Source organism: Excalfactoria chinensis, chromosome 1 (assembly GCF_039878825.1).
Source record: "Excalfactoria chinensis isolate bCotChi1 chromosome 1, bCotChi1.hap2, whole genome shotgun sequence".
NCBI lineage: Eukaryota > Metazoa > Chordata > Aves > Galliformes > Phasianidae > Excalfactoria > Excalfactoria chinensis.
In genome coordinates, this window is record NC_092825.1 from 20,948,571 (window position 1) to 20,967,637 (window position 19,067).

The 19,067-nt window shown below is 39.3% G+C and overlaps 1 protein-coding gene across 2 annotated transcripts in view; it reads left to right on the top strand.

Annotated features, from left to right (window-relative positions):
* The window catches only part of AASS (aminoadipate-semialdehyde synthase), a 29,583-nt gene extending 10,871 nt beyond the window's left edge, over window positions 1-18,712 (top strand). For both annotated transcript variants that reach the window (XM_072334239.1, XM_072334250.1), the window contains 11 exons: window positions 2,442-2,563; window positions 4,632-4,761; window positions 5,355-5,465; window positions 7,166-7,274; window positions 7,689-7,829; window positions 9,113-9,280; window positions 11,955-12,050; window positions 14,167-14,282; window positions 14,448-14,536; window positions 14,859-15,035; window positions 16,439-18,712. In XM_072334239.1, coding sequence (XP_072190340.1) covers window positions 2,442-2,563; window positions 4,632-4,761; window positions 5,355-5,465; window positions 7,166-7,274; window positions 7,689-7,829; window positions 9,113-9,280; window positions 11,955-12,050; window positions 14,167-14,282; window positions 14,448-14,536; window positions 14,859-15,035; window positions 16,439-16,557 — 1,378 coding nt within the window. In that variant the 3' untranslated portion in view covers window positions 16,558-18,712. The remainder of the gene's footprint in view (window positions 1-2,441; window positions 2,564-4,631; window positions 4,762-5,354; window positions 5,466-7,165; window positions 7,275-7,688; window positions 7,830-9,112; window positions 9,281-11,954; window positions 12,051-14,166; window positions 14,283-14,447; window positions 14,537-14,858; window positions 15,036-16,438) is intronic.
* The last annotated feature ends 355 nt before the right edge of the window (window positions 18,713-19,067 follow it).

The window sequence follows — 19,067 nt, forward strand, 5'->3', positions numbered from 1 at the left end:
CTCCCTTTATTTTGCAAACTTGGGAAATAATGCAAATGAAAGTGGGGAGTTCACTGCTTCAAGTGTGATGTTTAGCTAAAGATAGGCTTTTCTCTAGAGCCTTTAGGAATCGTGTGTCTTCTGTTATTACTCTAACAGTATTACGTTATGTCTAGTATCTGAGGGCTCTATTTAGACTGATTGCTTATACCTTTGAATGTCCATGACCATGTCAAACAAATGATAGCCAGGCTGTATCCTGTTCTGGGTGCCATCAGAATGTGGGAAAAGTTTGATTTACTCAACTTTTCTCCATCTTATCACTTTCACTTGCTTCATATCTGCTACCAATTCATCACCCACAACTGCAATGGCATGTCCCATTAACAGCGTGGACTTATTAAGTATTACTTTTAAATGTTCAGAGATCGACATAGAGCTGGCAATAATCTGAGATGTTGTTTTCTGGAATTCTGTTTCCACTCCTGGTGGGTCATTTGACAGCTTGTGTTTATGCCTATCCCAGTACAGTTGATCCAGTTGATAACTGGACACTGGAAAAATTTTAAATAAGTGTGATAAGAAATTTTATGCAAAATCCAGATTTCTTTAATTAGGGAAGTCTCCCCTTTGTCAGCACTGTTGTTCCAAGCTCTGCATGTCACTGCTACTTTCAGTTAGTAAACAGTGGAGGGGAGTTCTTAGTCTTTTGCCTGAGAAAGTATAGTTGTGGAAGAGGTTCTTCTATTAGAATTGGAAGTAGGAGGAGGAGAGTCCATGGGTTAGACATATGAAAGGATATGACGGGCTTGGAACACCTTCTGTGAATAGGTGAAATAATAATTTAAATAAATTAAAAAAATATTAATTGTGAAACTTGTAGGAAGGTCAAAATGTGCAGTAACCTCTAGTAATAATTTATGTAGATTAAACAGATGATACATTGGTGCGTCTCGATCAAATTTAATGGTTGAGAGGAAAGTAGAGGAAGAGAAAATAGAACATCAGGAATTCCTTTGGAGGTTAATTCAGGCTTCACAAATACAGGTGGCTGAAGTGTGCTTCAGACAGGTGGATTTGGTATTGATTTAACTCTGTCCACTCAGAATAGTCTTTTAGTACTATTGTTTGAGGCCTTGTGCCCCTAGATATCCCACTGTGCTTCATGCCATGCTTTAGGCCATGCAATACCACTGTTTTTTGGCATTGCTCTGAGAGGCTGCAACAGAATCCTTCATTATTCTGGGCATTTTTGAACTGAAAAATCACAACCAAAATTGAGTTACAGGTACCACGCGGAGCCCCTACAAAGTCTGAGCCAAACGTTGTTTAGTGGAAATGAGGTTGGTCCTCTTCTGAGGACAGTAGCTCAAAGCAGAGTTGGTCAGCTAGGGGTCAGGGTTTTCTCTGTGGCATAATCCACAGTGCAGTGTATGCCTCTGTAAACTCCTGGTAGATAAAGGGGAAATTGAGGATCTTCTGTATGTACTTTTGAAGTTTGCAATAAATCTACATCTTGGAAGTTCCTAACTATGAATTGAAATTTGTTCTTAGAGTATGCAGTAAGAAAAACAAAACCCCAAATAACCCCTTTAATCATGTTAAACAATAGGACGATAAGTAGCTTCCTTTTCTCAAAGAATAAAACAAAAATTATTTAACTAGCAAATATTGTTATTTACTCAATAGCTTTTAACTGTATAGTGATGAAATTCCTTAAACAAACATTTTTACTATTTTTACTTTAGTTTTAATGGAAACTTGAGGTAAAAGGGAATAACCATAAAGAACTATAATTTATGCATTTTTGAATGCATGTTTAAGCATTTGCTGACCTACGCTATTCTGACTGGCAAAAATAAATGCAAAATCCAATGCGAACACACTTTGTTCTCTAAGTCAACAGAAAAGCTACTTAAATTTAGGAAAATAATAGAGAGGTAATTTTCAAACCTTTTTTTATCCACAAACACAATTCCTTAATTGATATTTTCCTAGATGGGTTTTTTTCATCTCTGTATGTTCCCATGATAGACTAATATGAACCCAGTATAGCATAACCAAAATGTGCTTTCACTAGTGTAAATTAATGTCCATTAGCAGTTACCTGTGTTGTAAAATAATCAAGGTAAAGACTGGAATCCCCTTCTGACAGCCCTGCACAACTTAGACAGGAAAAATTTGTTGAGCACCCAGTAGGAACTGGAGAAGCAGTGGAGACATTGATGGATTTGATTTTGGTTATAACAGAAGAATGAAACTGGAAGTTTGACTGTAAAAGAATGGTAGCTGTACTAGGCAGTGATTGACCAGTCTTGGGTTAGCTGGCCATGAAAGTGACTTGGTCTGAATAGAGCTCTTGGTCTGTAGACTTACTAAAACATGCTTATTCTGTTAGTTCTAACAGCATAACCATTTCTTTCTTCTGTGTGGTTTTTAATTCTGCCTTTCATACCTCCTAGGGAGTATGCCCAGTCACTGAGCATGGGTAATAAGAAGAGAGTTTTAGTACTTGGCTCTGGCTATGTTTCTGGCCCTGTACTTGAATATCTCACTAGAGATTCTGATGTTGACATCACCATTGGTATGTAAGACTTCTCTTGTTTTCCACTTAAAAATTATCTTCTATATGTTATATGGACTTAGTCCAACTAACTGGTTTGGCTGTCTCTCTCATAAATAATAAATGAATCTGAGAATTTATAAAACCTTTGCTATTATGCACTACAGAAAAGGATTTTGTAACTTTCTGAGCATTTTGAATTCATATAATTCATATGAATTCATATAAGAGGTAGAATTGCTGCTTGCAACACTGGAGGCCCGGGTTCGAATCCCCCCTGTGGCGCAAGTGGTAGAAGTGCTGCGCTGCTACACAGAGGGCTCGAGTCCCGGGAGTTGGACTCGATGATCTCTAAGGTCCCTTCCAACTCGCACGATACTATGATACTATGATGATGATGATGATAATTTATCTGAAAATGATACATCCATGTGAAAAGTTTACTGTTTACATATGTAACCTACAGAGAAATTAGAAATAAATGTTTTTCCTTCCAAGCTGCTTTAGGCTTTTGATTGGCATTGTTGCTAGCCATATTAAGTCAGATGTAGCAAATATTTGCTGCTTTTAACCTGGATCACTTTTTTTAGTTTTAATTTCCTTATAATGGTGAGTGCTGATGGCAGTGCAAGTGAGATAAAAGGAAAAGAACAAGCAGAGGTGCAGATTGGATTTTTCTCCTTTATTTATAATGTCAGTACTTGGAGGGTTTGTAGGGCTAAGCCATGGACTGAATATGGACCTTTTAGTCATATCTTGCCTAAGCAAAAGCTTGATGTTAGAAATAGTAAATGATTTGAAATATTTGTGTGGTTTTTTTTATGCTGTTAAGCTGGTTTTGGCTATGAATAAGAATTTTGTTATGCTCTGAGATGGTTTTGAAACACTCCTTCATGCAGATCTATCTGGCTGTGTGGAATGGCAGGTAGGGTAGGCTTTTCTAGGTGTGATGTGTTTGTCTGCGAAGTCTGTTACTCAGCTGTTTGGAGACTTATGTGTCTTTCAAGACCATAGAATTAGGGAAGGTTTTCTTCTTTCACTTAAACCTCTGTGATACAAAGCAAGCTTTCCTCTTTGGACTTTTTCTGCTTCTGGATTTCTAGTCAGCTTCTTGCTTTTCAGCAAGTACATTTGTGGAAATGGCTATTGCCATTAAGAACTGCTTGAATACTTCAGCTCTGAAGCTATTTGGCTGAGTTAGAGAAGTGATCGCTTATAAAACTGGAAAAAAAAGTGTGCTGTGTAGTGACTTAAAATGGTTGTTACTCTCATTGAAAATGTTTGATTTTCAGCATGTTGTTACTAATACAAAGCCAGTTTGGGATGTGTAATTTTTCCATTGCAGTCTTCACTCCAGAGTCAGCCCAATACAGTATCCCATTAAACTGAGATGCACTAGCCATAGCTTTTCTATGAGTGGAAACTCAAAGCAAGAGCAAAAAAAATGTACCTGTTTCATTGTAACACTAACACTCTGGACATCTCCAGAATTTCAGATGGTTTTATTGGTACAGGAGAAGGTGACTTGTTTAGACTGAAACAATAGTCTTACCATGTGTGGTGCTGGAAAAAATAAAGACAAAAAAACAGTTCTGCAGCCCAGGCAAACATAACAACGGCCCAACCAAAAGTACCAGTGACCCATTCAGCCAGACCAGTTCTGGTTTGGAGATGTCCTACCTACTTCATCAGTAGCAAAGAAGGATGATGACTTCTAGTTTTATGTGAATAATTTGTATTGATCTGCTGATAGGTAAAAGGTATCAGCTTAAATTTTAGTTACTTTTAAGTATATCCACAGTCATGCTAATTGGTTATAAGACCACTCTTTATTTCTGAGGGTGTTTTTAAGTTCTTGAGTTGTATTCACCATGGCTTGACACTAGCAATTGATAAAAAAGAATTTACTGCTTTACAGGTTCTTTATGCCTATTTTCTCTTCAGCTCTTAGTGAAAAGAAAGCATCCATGCAGCAGCTTCTCTTTGGAGAGAAAGTGGCATATATAAACATATATAAAACAGTTATACATGGGAATGCTTTGGACTTGTTTTCATCTTTGAGTAACTTGGCGTTTTATTTTTAAAACAGCTTCTGTGATGAAGGAACAACTTGAACAGCTGACGAAAAAATACAGCAGTGTTACTTCAGTTCATATGGATGTTATAAAGGATGAGGAAAAGCTGTCCTCTTTGGTGAAGAAACACGACCTTGTGATCAGGTCAGAATTCTGGGTAAAATAGGATGGGTCCAACCTGAAGTCATGCTGCTCCTTTCTCCTACTTCACTGACTTAAGTCAGCATGGTAACTGTATAAAGAATCCGTTGTGTGAATGCCCTCAGCATTAGACCTTTTAATAGAATGTAAGTGGCAATATTAAATGTATGTAAGTAATGTTTATTATTATTTCATCACATAGGAACTGAGATTGTATTCCTGTATGTAAATAGTTACAATTGGCCACTGCCTTCTTGAGTAAGAAGATGTTATGAATCTTATTCAGCTTGCCTGTTAAGAAGATATTGAAAAGAGGTTTTTTTGTTTGTTTGTTGTTTATGAGGAGAAATATGACAGAAAAACTGTCTGAAGAATTAATACCATATTAGTTTGTATGCTATTCTGAGTCATACAACAGCATTTCTCTGATAGGGTAGCATTTTACTTGTATAGGTGTGGAACTACTGAGAACAAGGCAGGGATGGCTTCTCCATTTACTTGAACTTTTTGTTGGCATAGAAAAAGCATTGGCGAAAGTCTTTCAGTTTTGTCACTGGTTTGGATTTTACGTTGAGTAATTCTCTTTCAATTTGTAGTTTGCTCCCTTACTCAGTACATCCTTTGGTTGCTAAGAAATGTATCAAGAACAAAGTGAACTTGGTAACAGCCAGCTACTTAACACCAGCCATGAAAGAGCTCCAGGAGAGGTAGGTTATGGGCATCTCTCTGGCGTAGCTTCTGACATAATATGAAAAGTTTGCAGTGAGTTATATCTGCAGCCCTGGTCTGATCAGGCTACTGCTCTGAACACTGGAATACATAGTTCTGCATGTCCCATTTCTGTGCCTTGCCCTCTTCCCTCAAACCTATTTTGAAGGAGGAGCTGGACTATCCTGTTCCATCAGTGACAGCAAGCTTGATTGCTATCTTTTGTAAGGTTTTCAGCTTACAAAAAATCATTCTTGGCTTACTGTATTAAATTGGTGACAGTTCTGACTATTCTAATGTTTCTTTTGTTCTACTATATAAGGGAAAGTTGTTTTTGGCATAGAGCTTCTCTGAGTCGCAGTACAAGAACTTAAGAGTCAATTCAAGTGGGATGGGAATCCATTGTGCAGTGTTTCTGTAAATGATAAAACAGAAAGCTAGATGTGTAGAGAACCAGTGCTGCAGAGATGAGAGAGGCTTGTGCACCTCTCCTCCTCGTCTTGCTTTGATACCAAGAGGTCACGTTACTCTTGCCTAAAAATACCAACACATTCCTCTCACTCCCCAGCAAGCAAAAAAAAACCAAAACCTGAACCACAAAAACACCCCCTTCTGCTTTATTGAAACACAGTGTATTTGTTTGTTTGTTTTTTATTATTATTGTTTTTAAATAAATCACCTCAGCTTGTGTGGTAACTGAGCTTGAAATAGGCAACACTTTTGGTTTTTTTTTCTTGCTTTTTGCCAAACCACCACCACAAAAAACAACCAAACAAAAAAAAAACAACAAAACCCATGTGCTTAAAACTTAGGAAAAAAGACCTTTCTCTCTCTCTCCCTCTCTCTCTCTCTCTCTCTCTCTCTCTCTCTGTGGGAGCTCTTAGTGTAGGGCTGTTGTGACTATCCCTGTTATGCCTTTTGCATTACTGCCTTCCCATGTTATAGTGCTGTCCAGGAGAATATGTCACACCAAGTGGCTTTTGGGAATTTCGTTTTTTTCTACCATCCTTTAAATAATGCATGTCCAACCTTTTGGCTTGCCTAGGCTGCATTAAGTGAAGAGGAAGTGTCTTGGGATGTGTGTAAAATCTAAAATGTAGTTAATGTCTATGAGCAACAAAAGTTATTTTTTATTAAAACATAAAGAAAAGGAGCAACAATAACATAAAACTATTGGGCTGTTGTGACCTTATTTTTGTGAAACTAATGATTGTTCTGCTTCAGTGGAAGTGAACTCCTTTGTGAGTTCTCAAAATGTCTGTCAGAGATTTTTGATGAAATTTTGCACTGCACTGTGTCCTCCCCATGTCCTGGTTTCAGCCCGGACATGCCTATGTTTGGTGACTATGAGAAATGAGTGCTTGGCTGGGTTGGGTTGCTCAGTGAGGCAGAGCCACCGCCATGATGGCACAGGGCAGGAGCTGAAGGGTGAGCTGGGCAGGGCAGTATGCGACCCACAGGTTGTGCATGCCTACTCTAGATGTTACATTAAAATAAAAGAAAACAAGGCTATCATGATTTCTAAGATGGTTGCACCCTTTGGATTTTAATATCTGCTTCTGTTTTTTCCCCATGAACCTCAGACAGGGGGCAGAGAAGAGTTTGGGGAAAGTTTTCTGGGTCTCCCTTGGACATATTTCCTGAACAAAAGGCCTGTGTAGTCAGTGTTCTGACATTTGTCAATTTCTGCTACTTCTAGCGTTGAGGCTGCTGGTATCACAGTTATCAGTGAAATAGGCTTGGATCCTGGTCTTGACCATATGTTGGCAATGGAATGCATTGACAAGGCAAAAGAAGTTGGTGCTACGGTAAGGTTGTCAGATTGCGCATGCTTCTGCCAGGGTTTTTGTTAGTAATGCTGTTCCTTTAACACCAGCCCACTTTGGGACATGACACCAGTGTGTAATGGACTCCTTAGTTTTTTTCATCTGCTTGGAATTTGGTGTCAACTTATCCAATTTGTGAGAGTCCATCACTTAAGATGCCTTTGCCCCAGGAGCTTTTGCTATTTCATGGGCAGTGCGATGAGAAAGACTGATGCTGTTACTTAGTGAAGTTTTCTGATTTCCCTGTCCACAGCAAATCTTGTAATTTGGCCTGGTTGGGGAATAACTTCAGTAGAGTTTAAGAACTTAAGGGGATTCTGCAGGGTTGCTCTGTGCTGTTTCTGCCCTGTGTCTGTCATCTGTTCCTTGTTTCTCACCTGTGAACAAATCTGACAGGTTGTATCCTACACCTCTTTCTGTGGTGGCCTGCCAGCTCCAGAGCACTCTGATAATCCTCTGAGATACAAGTTCAGTTGGAGCCCTCAAGGAGTCTTGCTGAATACCGTTCAGTCTGCTACGTATTTGAAAAATGGAGAGGTGAAGTAATCCTATTGTTTCCATTTAAAGACAGAAATGACACCAGGCTCAGGAGGGAATTGGGATTTGTGCTGTTTATTCTTAAGCGACTGACAGTTACCTGAGTTGCATGTGTCAATCCCATGTTCTGAGTATAATGGTGTCTGTTTGCTACCAGCTTTTAATTCCTAATATATGGAATGCCAAAGGCGTGTATGCTAATGACTAAGGCACTGGCTTGAGGTTTGTGTTCTGAGTTCAGCTTCCCCATAGTACTTTTGCCATGTGATTGCTTAGTGTCTGGTTCATTGAAACAAAAATGAATGTGAATCCTATTTGCTTTTCCATCTAATTGCTTTTGCAAACCAAATGGCTTAATTCTATACTTGCAAGTGCCATTACATCTGTTTTATAGAAATGTCATCATTTGTGGAAAGCTGTTGCAAGCCATTATCACCCTTCTGCTTTCCATTCCTATTTGATCACTCCTGCTTGCTCAGTGTAGTTACTGAGCAGGGCTCCTCAAACATCAAGGAGACATCTTGTATAACTACCTTAAAATTTAGCTAATTATCTAAACTTCTCGGTTTTGCGGATAGAAGTCTTTTGAGATGTTTTGTTGTGAAGTTACTGTAATGAGAAAAAGTAAAAATTCAGGACTTGTTCATTGGATCTTTGTTAAAAAGCAGCCGCACATAATTATAAGTTTTAAATTAATGGGTCTTTTAGAGAATGTGAAAATATTTCTTAATTTAAAACACACTGCATCCATGTGAATGGTTCATTAGAACTGCACTATATGAGCTTGCCAGTAAGTTGCACTTTTCTTCCTTGCCACTTAAATCTTCATCTGTGACTGTTGTGTTCTGCGCAAGTGTCTTGTTTCACAGACAGTAAGATCTTACAGTTTTGATGAAGACTTGTTTGCTTTAGGCTTTCTTCTAGAAGGAAACCTTGTCCCTTTGCTTTGAAGCAATGAAAAGGGTTCATGCCCGTGAAAATTGCACTAATGTAAGTGCAGTGGGAGCCTGCAACCTTAATACAAGTGCAGCAGGAATTACTAGAATGTGTTAGCAGGATGTGAGTTGTTCTTGTCCTTTGATTAGTAACAGCTGACAGAGTACATGCTCCTCCATCACAGAATATACTTAAATGGCTTCTGCAGCTGCTTTGTTTAGTTTGAGCCTTTGTTTGTGCCAGAAACACTAAGCATAATGTTCTTACTTGGAGCACACTTCATTTTTTTCTGTTGTGAATCAAATTGCTACAGCAAAGTAATACTGGTGTTCTTTTATAACACTCAGGTTATCAATATTCCAGAGGGAGGAGCGTTGCTTGATTCTGTTACTGCAATGGATTTTTATCCAGGATTAAATTTGGAAGGTTTTCCTAACAGAGACAGTACAAAATATGCTGAGCCATATGGAATTCAGACAGCTCACACTTTGTTAAGGGGTACTTTAAGATACAAAGTAAGTTTTGATCATTTTATTGTTATTATTTTTCTGAGGAGATGAATGCTGTCATCTCAATAAAACTGTGTTTAAAAGGCAGCCCATTTTATCTCTGTACTTGCTATTTATGAATTTTCTTTATCTCAGCTGAGAAATAATTGAACAAATAGCTTTACTTTGCTTATTTAACAGATATTGCTGCAAACCAGAAGAATAACTTTACCAAGTCAGTTAGCTTGCTTAGTCTTCATCAGTATTTCTTTTTTTTTTTCTGTCTTTGTAGTTAGTGTTGGATTCACGGAAGATTTAAAGAAAATAAATATCAGTTTTGTGGTGCATGTTTTTAGTATGTATTTTTAAGAATTTATTAACCTCTAAAAGTTGATATGGAGTGGAACATATGGTTACTCCTGTGAAAAATGTAACACAGAAAAACATAGAATCATAGAATGGCCTGGGTTGAAAAGGTCCACAATGATCATCCAGTTTCAAACCCCTGCGATGTGCAGGGCTGCCAACCACCAGACCAGGCTGCCCGGAGCCACATCCAGCCTGGCCTTGAATGCCTCCAGGGATGGGGCATCCACAGCCTCCTTGGGCAACCTGTTTCAGTGCGTCACTGCCCTCTGTATGAAAAACTTCCCCCTAATCTCTAACCTAAACCTCCCCTGTTGCAGTTTAAGACCATTCCCCCTTGTCCTATCACTATCCACCCTCATAAACAGCCATTCCCCCTCCTGTTCATGCGCTCCCTTCAAATATTGGAAGGCCACAATGAAATTTCCCTGGAGCCTTCTCTTCTCCAAGCTAAAATCACAGTTTTGCATCAAAATGAATTGGTTCATTAAGCAACTAGAAATCTTGAATTACAACAGCTTTAGCTTGTTAGTCAGGATATTAGAATTAGAGCACAGAAAGTTCCACACAAATGTGCACAAGAGCTTCTTTACAGTGAGGGTGACGGAGCACTGGAACAGGCTGCCCAGGGGTGTTGAGGAGTCTCCTTCTCTGGAGATATTCAAGACCCGCCTGGACACCTACCTGTGCGACCTGGTGTGGGGAACCTGCTTTGGGGTTAGGCTCGATGATCTCTGGAGGTCCCTTCCAACCACTATGATTCTGTGATTAGAGGGTTTTTTTTCTTTCTGATTATTTTATTGGTCAGTGTACACTGAAAGGAAATCTAAACCACTAATGACGACTTGAAACAAGCTTTTATGGATATCTACCTTTTTGAGTTAAGGCTTTTGACAAGATTTAAGTAGCTTTCTTTTGTGCATGGCATGAGAAATGTCATGCGTATTTTCCCTGTGGTGTAATACACCAGGATCTTTCTTCTTTATTTCTGGGAAGGAGGAAAGCTATATTAGCAGAGGAGGATGGAAGGCCAGTATGGAGGTACAAGGATTACAAATGGCATTAGCTCTCTTTTTGTCAGTCTAGATATGATCTCTTGTTCAGAAGCTAAAAATATGTGGAAGGCATCTATATCATCATGGAGTCTTAATATGACAGTATCTACTCTTCCATTTGGTGCCTGGTAAAATGTTCTTCATTTGTATAAGTGTTAGAACAAGGGGAAAAAAACAACAACAACAAAAACCCATGTTGGAGTGGCATGAAGATTTTTTCTTGCAGCACAGCTGATAAAGATGTTTCTGTGGTTAATATTGCTTTCCTTATCACCAAAGGAGACCCATGGCTTCAGGTTGGGGTGATGTCAGAGCTGTGTGGAGGAGCCCACCTGTGCAGTATGTCCATGCCAGTGTGTACCTAACCATGTCTTGGCCCTTCTCATACACTGCTCAGTAATGCAGTGCAGCAGAAGTGATCCATTCAGTGCAGAGGCTGCCATCTCCTCAGTGCCATTCATAGGCTGAGTTTCAGGTGGCTAATGGAGTTGCTTTATAAAGAGGTGTCACAGATCCAGCTGCAAGACCATCTGAGCTAATAACCTTATGCTGTTGGAGGGAGCTCCTCATTATAATTAGCCTCTCTAGGAGTTCTTTATTTCCAGAAGCCTGGTTTTTATCATGGTTTTAGTCACTTGCGTGTAAGTGTTTTTAGGTATGCAGTAGCTGTGTGGCGGTTGTCCTTGTTGCCATTACAGGAAACAAACAAAAACGAGCAGGAAATGGTTGACTTATTTTGTCGTTCAACCTATTGTCCTTTGTGGTTCCCTAGATGTCATTCCAGCCCTGTCTTGGTTGTCTGTGTAATGTTCCTGAAGAAAAGATACAGAGGGTTCTTACCTTAAGAACTAGTTTATTTGATATCAGTACAATTATACAAGTGTAAAACTGAGGTGAGCCAAATTCAGATTTCAGCTGTCTGTTCCATAGTTTGTTTAAGGCCCAGATGACTGAACTGCTCTGCCTGTAATGATGTGCTGGAATTTGGTCTGGTGCTGGCCAGCTTGGCCCTTTAGTCTCCTGAACCAACTACTTGCCACAAAAATACTGATGATGGAGTAATAATAAATCATTAAAGAGGGTGTAGAAAAAGAGAATGAGAGGTGGAGACCCACATATTCACCTACCACTGTAGCTCCATTGGAATCATGTTTTTTTGACTGTTTTCCTTTGGGAATAACAGCATGGCCATGGTTGTATCCACCACTACTTTAAAACTAAGAAGAAATATCAGTTACAAGTGATTACTGTTTTTAACCACATTATTTTTTTTATTTCAGGGATACTCTAAAACTATGGGAGGCTTTGTAAAGTTAGGGTTAATTAACCCAGATCCTTCTCCTTTGCTAAACTCAGCCACGCCACATCTAACTTGGGTGAGTTTCTCTGATTACTGTCTTCTCTGTTTGACTGTCCATTCCCCTATTTCTAGACTTGAGTGTCCTTTACAATGGCAATCTTGTACTGCATCCTGGTCTTCTCTGCTTTTTATTTCCAGACTTCAGAAAAGCATTCTTTGTCAGGAATGCAGGTTACCAAGGGAGTCTGGAGGCTGTCTGAACTGGTCTAGACAAAGCTATGGCTGACATGAGTGCAGGATTCAAGCAGGGCATTGGGTTAGGTGACTGCCATGTCCTGTCCAGTGTTCCTATGAATTGTCTTTAATGTTATTCTAGTTAGTTGGCGAAAAAATCTGACACTTTGATGAAATGTCAGATGTACCAGCTAATAAACTTGTTTAAAGTGTGCCCTTCTGTTCTGTTTAAGGTTACTTGTGAGAGATATTTTGTGGAAGAATGATGGAGAGTTTTAAGTGCAGTTAGAGGATGAAACTGATTTTAGCTTTTTTTAATAGCACTGGCATTGATCGCTTTCTTGTCCATCAAAGGTTATTTATGAGTTGGAAGCAGTTTTGCTTTTCATGTCAGTGGAAAATGCGGTAGCTTTGATTTGGATTTGCTTTGTTGGTAGCAACAATAATGGGAGGATAGTTGGACTTAGATGATCTTGTAGGTCCTTTCCAACCTTATGATTCTATGATTCTACGATCTCAATGCCCCTAAAGCTTTAGAATGGTGGGCTTCTGAAATAACTTTATTTGACCAGGGATTATAGTTTGTAGAAAAGAACTATAGAACGAGTCAGCCAAGCTATTACATACATGATGTGCTGCCGTTACACTTGACTGTCAACACATTGGTTGTCTCTGTGGGCAAAGTAGGGAATTTCATACCTCAGTAGCGTTTAGAGTAAGCTGTGTATACAGACAGCTTTTTGCTTGCAAATCTGTCATGTACCTTTTGAGGCAGTAACTTGATTATTCAGATAGACAAAATTCATATATCTCTCCTGTTTCCTTGTGCTTTTATCAGCATTGATCTGGAAAAAGACCCAAGGCTAATGCTGCGTTATAGTCTAAGGAGAACACAGTATTTTTCTGAAGATGTTATTATTTTCAGTAAATAACTCCTTCAATATTCTCAAAACCAAGGAATAATAAAGGTGAAGAGGATGTCTCATGGTTGTGTCTGACTATCATAGGGTGCTGCTCTTCTTTCCTGGACTCCAGAGAGCTTTTAGGCTGCCATTTCTGCAGTGTGTCCATTCTGTCAGTTAGTTTCCTAAAATGGGCTAGGAGTGGTTTTTATTTGTTGAGATGGTTTTTTCCACTTTCATTTTTAGGATTAAAATCCATAAGTTTTATGTGCAGAAACTGCTATAACTTCCAGTCTGTCCAGCCTCAGTAAATAAGAGCAAAATACTGTGAAATCTGTAAAATCCAATAGCAGCTCCTTAGTCTCACTGCAAACCTTGTCTTAGCAACATTATTACATCTTAGTACTTCTTTTTTTTAAATCTGCCTTATATTTGTAGGTTGCTTGTAGATAACATGAGCTTGCCAAGAGGCTGTACAGTTCCTGCTTGTTTGGAGCTCCTTCTACTATCCATCTTGCTGTGAACGAAGCAAGATGGATAACACAAAATGTTCTTCAGATATGGAAAGAAAAATTCAGAAAGCTTTTTGGTAATACCCCCATGATTGTGATAGGCTTGCTTATCTCACTAGTCTGTGCCCTTCCTTTTGGATGGGATGTTCTCCATTTCTAGTACAGCTGAGGGAGATTCTTAAGTTCTGACATACTGACTGTTTTAAGGCTGCTTTCCTTTCACCCGAACATCCTCCAACTGTTCCTCGTTTATGCATATTTCTATGTTCATTCAGTGCTGGAGGAGGGGATAAGACAATACAAGGGATAAGTAGCGTGAGGCAGCTGGATGGTGGGAGCAGAAAGTTTCTGGGAAAAAAAACAACAATATTTGTTCTCATTTGCTGTGATTAAAAATCTCAAACTCTCGCTTCTCCTGATTGTGCAGCCTGTCTTCTCAGAAGCAGTGGATGTTAACTGAGCTTAGGCTCTAGAAACCTTGACTGAAAAGCTGTGGGAACAGATGTCAGACCTTCAGGAGCTTTTTAATTTTCTTTTAATACAGAAAGAGCTCATGTGCAAACTGGTTGAAATTCAGTCTCCTGCTGAGTACTCTGTGCTTAAAGAAGCTGTATTTAACAAGCTGGGTAAAGACAAAAGTCAGCTGGAGGCTGTGGAATGGTAAGATGTTTCAGGAATTTTGATTATTTATATAAGTTGGCAATTTTACCATTTCTGGTCCATGTTGAGGCAGTTAAACTGATAAATGTTGAGCAACCTGGAGTTCACAAAGCTGAGACTAAGTTGTTGATGTGCAGTTGTATCAGTCTATCCCTCTTCTACCAGGCTGGGATTACTGGGAGATGAACCAGTTCCATCAGCAGATTCCATTGTGGGGGCTCTTGCAAAGCACATGGAGACAAAGCTGCCTTTTGGTATGTGAGAAGTTCTGCTGTCTTTTGTGGTTATCTCTGGGACAAATCAATATCTCTAATAGCCTTTATTTCATTAGTTTGTTTATGTTCAAGCTTTTTAAATGTCTCGTAACTTTCCCTGCTCCATCCACTATTGTTTTCTTTCTCTGTTACATTTTTCATCTAATCTGAATCTTCTATCCTTTGTAGCCCGTATCTACAGTATAAATTACTTCCCCAATGTAAGTGATGCGTATACAGAATGCCTTGCTTGTCATGAGCCTCATCTTGTTAGAATTGGAATGCAAGTAGTTAATGAATACTTTGTGTGTTTTTCTGTTAGGCACTGGGGAGAGAGATATGATTGTTATGAGAAATGAAATAGGTCTCAGGCATCCTTCTGGCCATTTGGAAGACAAATTTATTGATCTGGTTGTCTATGGTGATAACAATGGATATTCTGCCATGGCCAAAACAGTCGGATACCCGACGGCTATTGCTGCTAAGATGGTTCTAGATGGTAAGTAACAGGTCAGCCTCTGGGAATTGTATTTCTCTGTATCTGCCTGCCTGTAGCAAATATGTGGTGTTCCTGGCATATATGTCTGTATTATTGTTGTTTTTAATTGATCAAACTTTTCTTGTCTCCTTACAGGAATATTCAACCTGCGTGCTTGGATCATTTAATGACATTTCTTAATTTACTTCTGAATTCTTAGAGATTTTGTTCATTTAATCTTGAGTGTTTCATTGGTGTAGAGGGTACCTTTGGTATTACAAATTACAATTGTTGGCCTTTGGAAACTGTCACAGTGAAACAGGTTAAGATATAGTTCTGCTGAACAAACAGTGACTTCCACTGTTATTTTCCAGACTGATCATATTTGAGGGTAGGGCATAATACTGTTGTTGTTTTTTCTTCTTGTTTTGTGTTTTTTTTTTTTCCTTTTCCTTTGCTTCTAACCTCTAGATCTCCATTCCTCTCTTGGCTGGCTGAAATGATTGAAACCTGGTTTTCTTTTATTGTTGTTTTTTAAGTTCAGATGCTTTTTACCTAGCCAGTTTCATAGCTCTGTGAGTCAAACTGAAGCTGTGTGTATCACACTGTATTTTAAGGACAATATTTGTATTCCTTATTTTTGGTACAGTACTGATGCTATGTGAGAATATAACACCACTCCCTAAAAAGGAATATCTGTGTGACTGCAAATTGATATTTGCATTTGTATGTTGAACTTGCCTAGCTGACAGGCTTGCATCTGAAAAGGGCAGGGGGAGGAAATACAATGGGAAAAGTTCACAAGTAGAGACGAACACGGATTGTTTACTATTTACAATCACAAGTAAAACATGCTGGATTTGGAGAAGATTAATTTGTTGCTGATGAAAATAGCTTTGGCTCGTGAGATGCAAAGTAAACCAAGGCCTTCCCCCTTTCTTCAACATATTTCCTCTCATGTCCCCATGCCTCAACTTCTTCCCCTGGCCCTAAGCACTGCAGGGGAATGGGGAGTTACGGGTTGCAGTCAGTCTGTAAGCGTGTCCCTGTTGCTTCTTCCTCTTCAGAATTTCCCCTTGCCCCACTGTGGGTTCCCCGCAGGCTGTACAGGACTCTCTCAGCACCTGGAACACCTTCTCTTCTTTGACATGGTCATTCTCTTCCTTCTCCCTCAACTGTCTTCAGAGTTCCTTTCTCGTACTTTGTTCCTCACTCTCTACTGCTATGCAGCACTTGAAATCTTTCTTAAATCTGCTTTACCAGAGGCACCACCATGTTGGCTGCTGGGCCCAGCTATGCCCTGTGGCCAGAATGGGCTGTGTCTGGCACAGGGCAGCCCCACAACACCCTGCTGGCACCTGGGCACAGATATACAGTAACTTTAACACTTAATGCAATTTTTATTTCTTTCTCCTTAATTTCAGGTGAAATAAATACCAAAGGCATGGTTATACCATTGACGAAGAAGATTTATGGACCAATACTGGAGCGTGTTAAAGCAGAAGGCATTACATACAATACTCATAATGTTATCAGGCAGTAACTGGAAGCAATGGATTGAATCTGGTTTTGGCACTGTTTGTTTTCCCACACATACAGCTTGAGGAATCTCGATTGGGACCAGTTAAAGACAGGATCTGGTATTTCACACCCGAGTGGTGCCTTCTGTAGAATCGATCCCTGACTTTGTTGTAAAATCTGTAGATACTTGGATGCATGAGCTATGTTATTTTCTTTCCAAAACTTTTAGGCTCATGTTTCAGCACTGATCTTTACTTAAATGTTTTCTAAATAACTCGTATTTTTAAACTGACTTCATCTCCTAAATGGGTTTATTAATGGGGTTGTTACTGAGACATAATGCAGCTGAAAGGAAAATCCACTACTGACTTTTGTGAAGGAAAAGTCTGAATGAATGGAAATTAATTCCATTTACTGTTAAATATTGAAGATGTTCAGCTGCTAACATTTGAAACCTAGATCTTAATATTTGTTAAATCTTTCTCTTATGAATGTACACTTGAATTCATAGGTGGAGGTAGTGTGTTTAAAACTACCTTCCCTCCCATACCCTTTCCTGGCTGCATTATGTTGAAATAGGTATTGCATGCTGCTTTCTGTTGTTAGGAGAGCACATGAGCATTTAGCTCTGCAGCTCAGAAGGGTATTTTTAAACATGCTACAATTAATGTGCTCACCAGTTGCTCTAAATGACATGTTTACTTGTTTGAATTACACTATGTGCCTTGACCAAGTTAAGAACTGTTACAAGAGGAACTGACTGCAGCTTTGAAATGCAGCAGACTTAGAGGTTTAAATCACTACATTTTGAGTTAACTTTTGTCCTTTCTTTTTCATGCTTTTGAATTGTTGCTTTGGGTTCCTGTCTGTACTACTCAATTCACTGCCACTTCAGAGAGATGAGGGTTTGCAGCACACCAGCTCTTGTGATGCTCAGTGCTGTGCTGCTCAGCAATGCTGGTCCAGCTCTAGCAGCAGTGCAGCTGTGACAGCTCTGAGCTTTAGCCTGAGTTCAACTTCTCGCAGGCAGAAGAGCAGCTGTTTCCTTCTAGTTCAGGACTGCTTCTGTAGCTTTAGCTACAGCTTTAGCACCACCTTGCAATGCAGGCATGGGTTAGACTTTCCACTAGTTTGGTGTGAAACCTACCAGTTTCAGTGGTACTTGTGCAGCTATCTGGAACTCGTCTCTAAAGCTGAATGCTGATTTTGGAATCTGCCTCCTTTCAACTTTGCTCACAAATGCACCTTGCTGATAAACGCACAGCCTTTTGTCTGCTGAGCAACATAGTACTACTAACACAGTCCTGAAGGGTTGGAAGTCCAGAAGTTGCCCAGTCTGGTAGGAAAAGCTACTGTAAGTATAGCTGAAGTTTTGATCTCCAAGTCTTGCTACTCAAGATTTGCTTTTTGCATATGTAGCAAAGTAGCAATGGCAACAAAGAGGAGGCTGAAAGGAACCAAAGGCAGAAGGAAGAATGCAGGTCAAAAATGAGGGCTTTTTATACTGAATCAGTGAATGGCTTATTGCTGTCAAATTTGGATTCTGTTACATTGCTATGCACCTTCTAAGTATTGTATGAGATCCTGGCTCCATTGTGCTGCTTCCCCTCCCACTGCTGCTACAGGTTATCTGTTACGTGGCTTGCGTGTGCATCCATGGTAAGCATGGAGTCTGGAATGAATGTTCCTCTCTCTGCTGCCTCCTCTGTCCCACAGGTCAATTAGAGGCCTTCGACTAAGGTTTAATTTTAAACTTCTATCTGGTGGTTTCTTCCAGTTCAATACAGTGTGACACCAGCATCTCAGCTTCAGAATTCTGTTGCCTTCCTTTACCCCACAAAAGCACGGAATTCAGGCTGTATGTATACATATACCTTGCTTCTCTGCCTAGAAAATGCAATATGCAAAGAAAATTGGAACTTCTTATTTTTCTTTAAGTTTTAAATCACGCTGGACTGACAGCGTGTTTTTTTCAAGAAACACTATTTTGGAAAAATTATGTATCAGAATATTTTTGTTTCCCCGTGCAGTGATGCTTTTTGCTTTCTAAATGTAGACTTAAGTGTATCGCTCAGCTTTTGTATGAAGGTTTAGATTTCAGCCCTCTTTGCATATTACTGGAAGATGATTGTGTGGTGTACACAAAATAGGTTGAGAAATAAATCTGAAAACCCACGTTTCTTTGTCATGTCCTCTCTGCAGTCTGATGTGCTGTACATGAATGTTATTTGTTTTTCACATAGATCTTTGCATTTAAGGATGTTAATCTAGAAAGAAGTACTAGAGGGTATTCCAAGAGAAAAAAATCATGAAGATTGCATCTATAATATAACACTACATGTATTACTGTATTTGGGCATTTTTTTTGCTATAGTCTTGAGATACACAAAATTTCCTTGTGCCCAAATGCTTAAATGGGAAGCGAGGTGTGTAAGATGTGCCCCAGCAAGAAATGAAAGCTTTGTTTCTCACTGCCTCTCTCAACTTGAGGGCTCTGCTTTCCTAAGAAGTAGTAGGATACAGAGTTTAGTT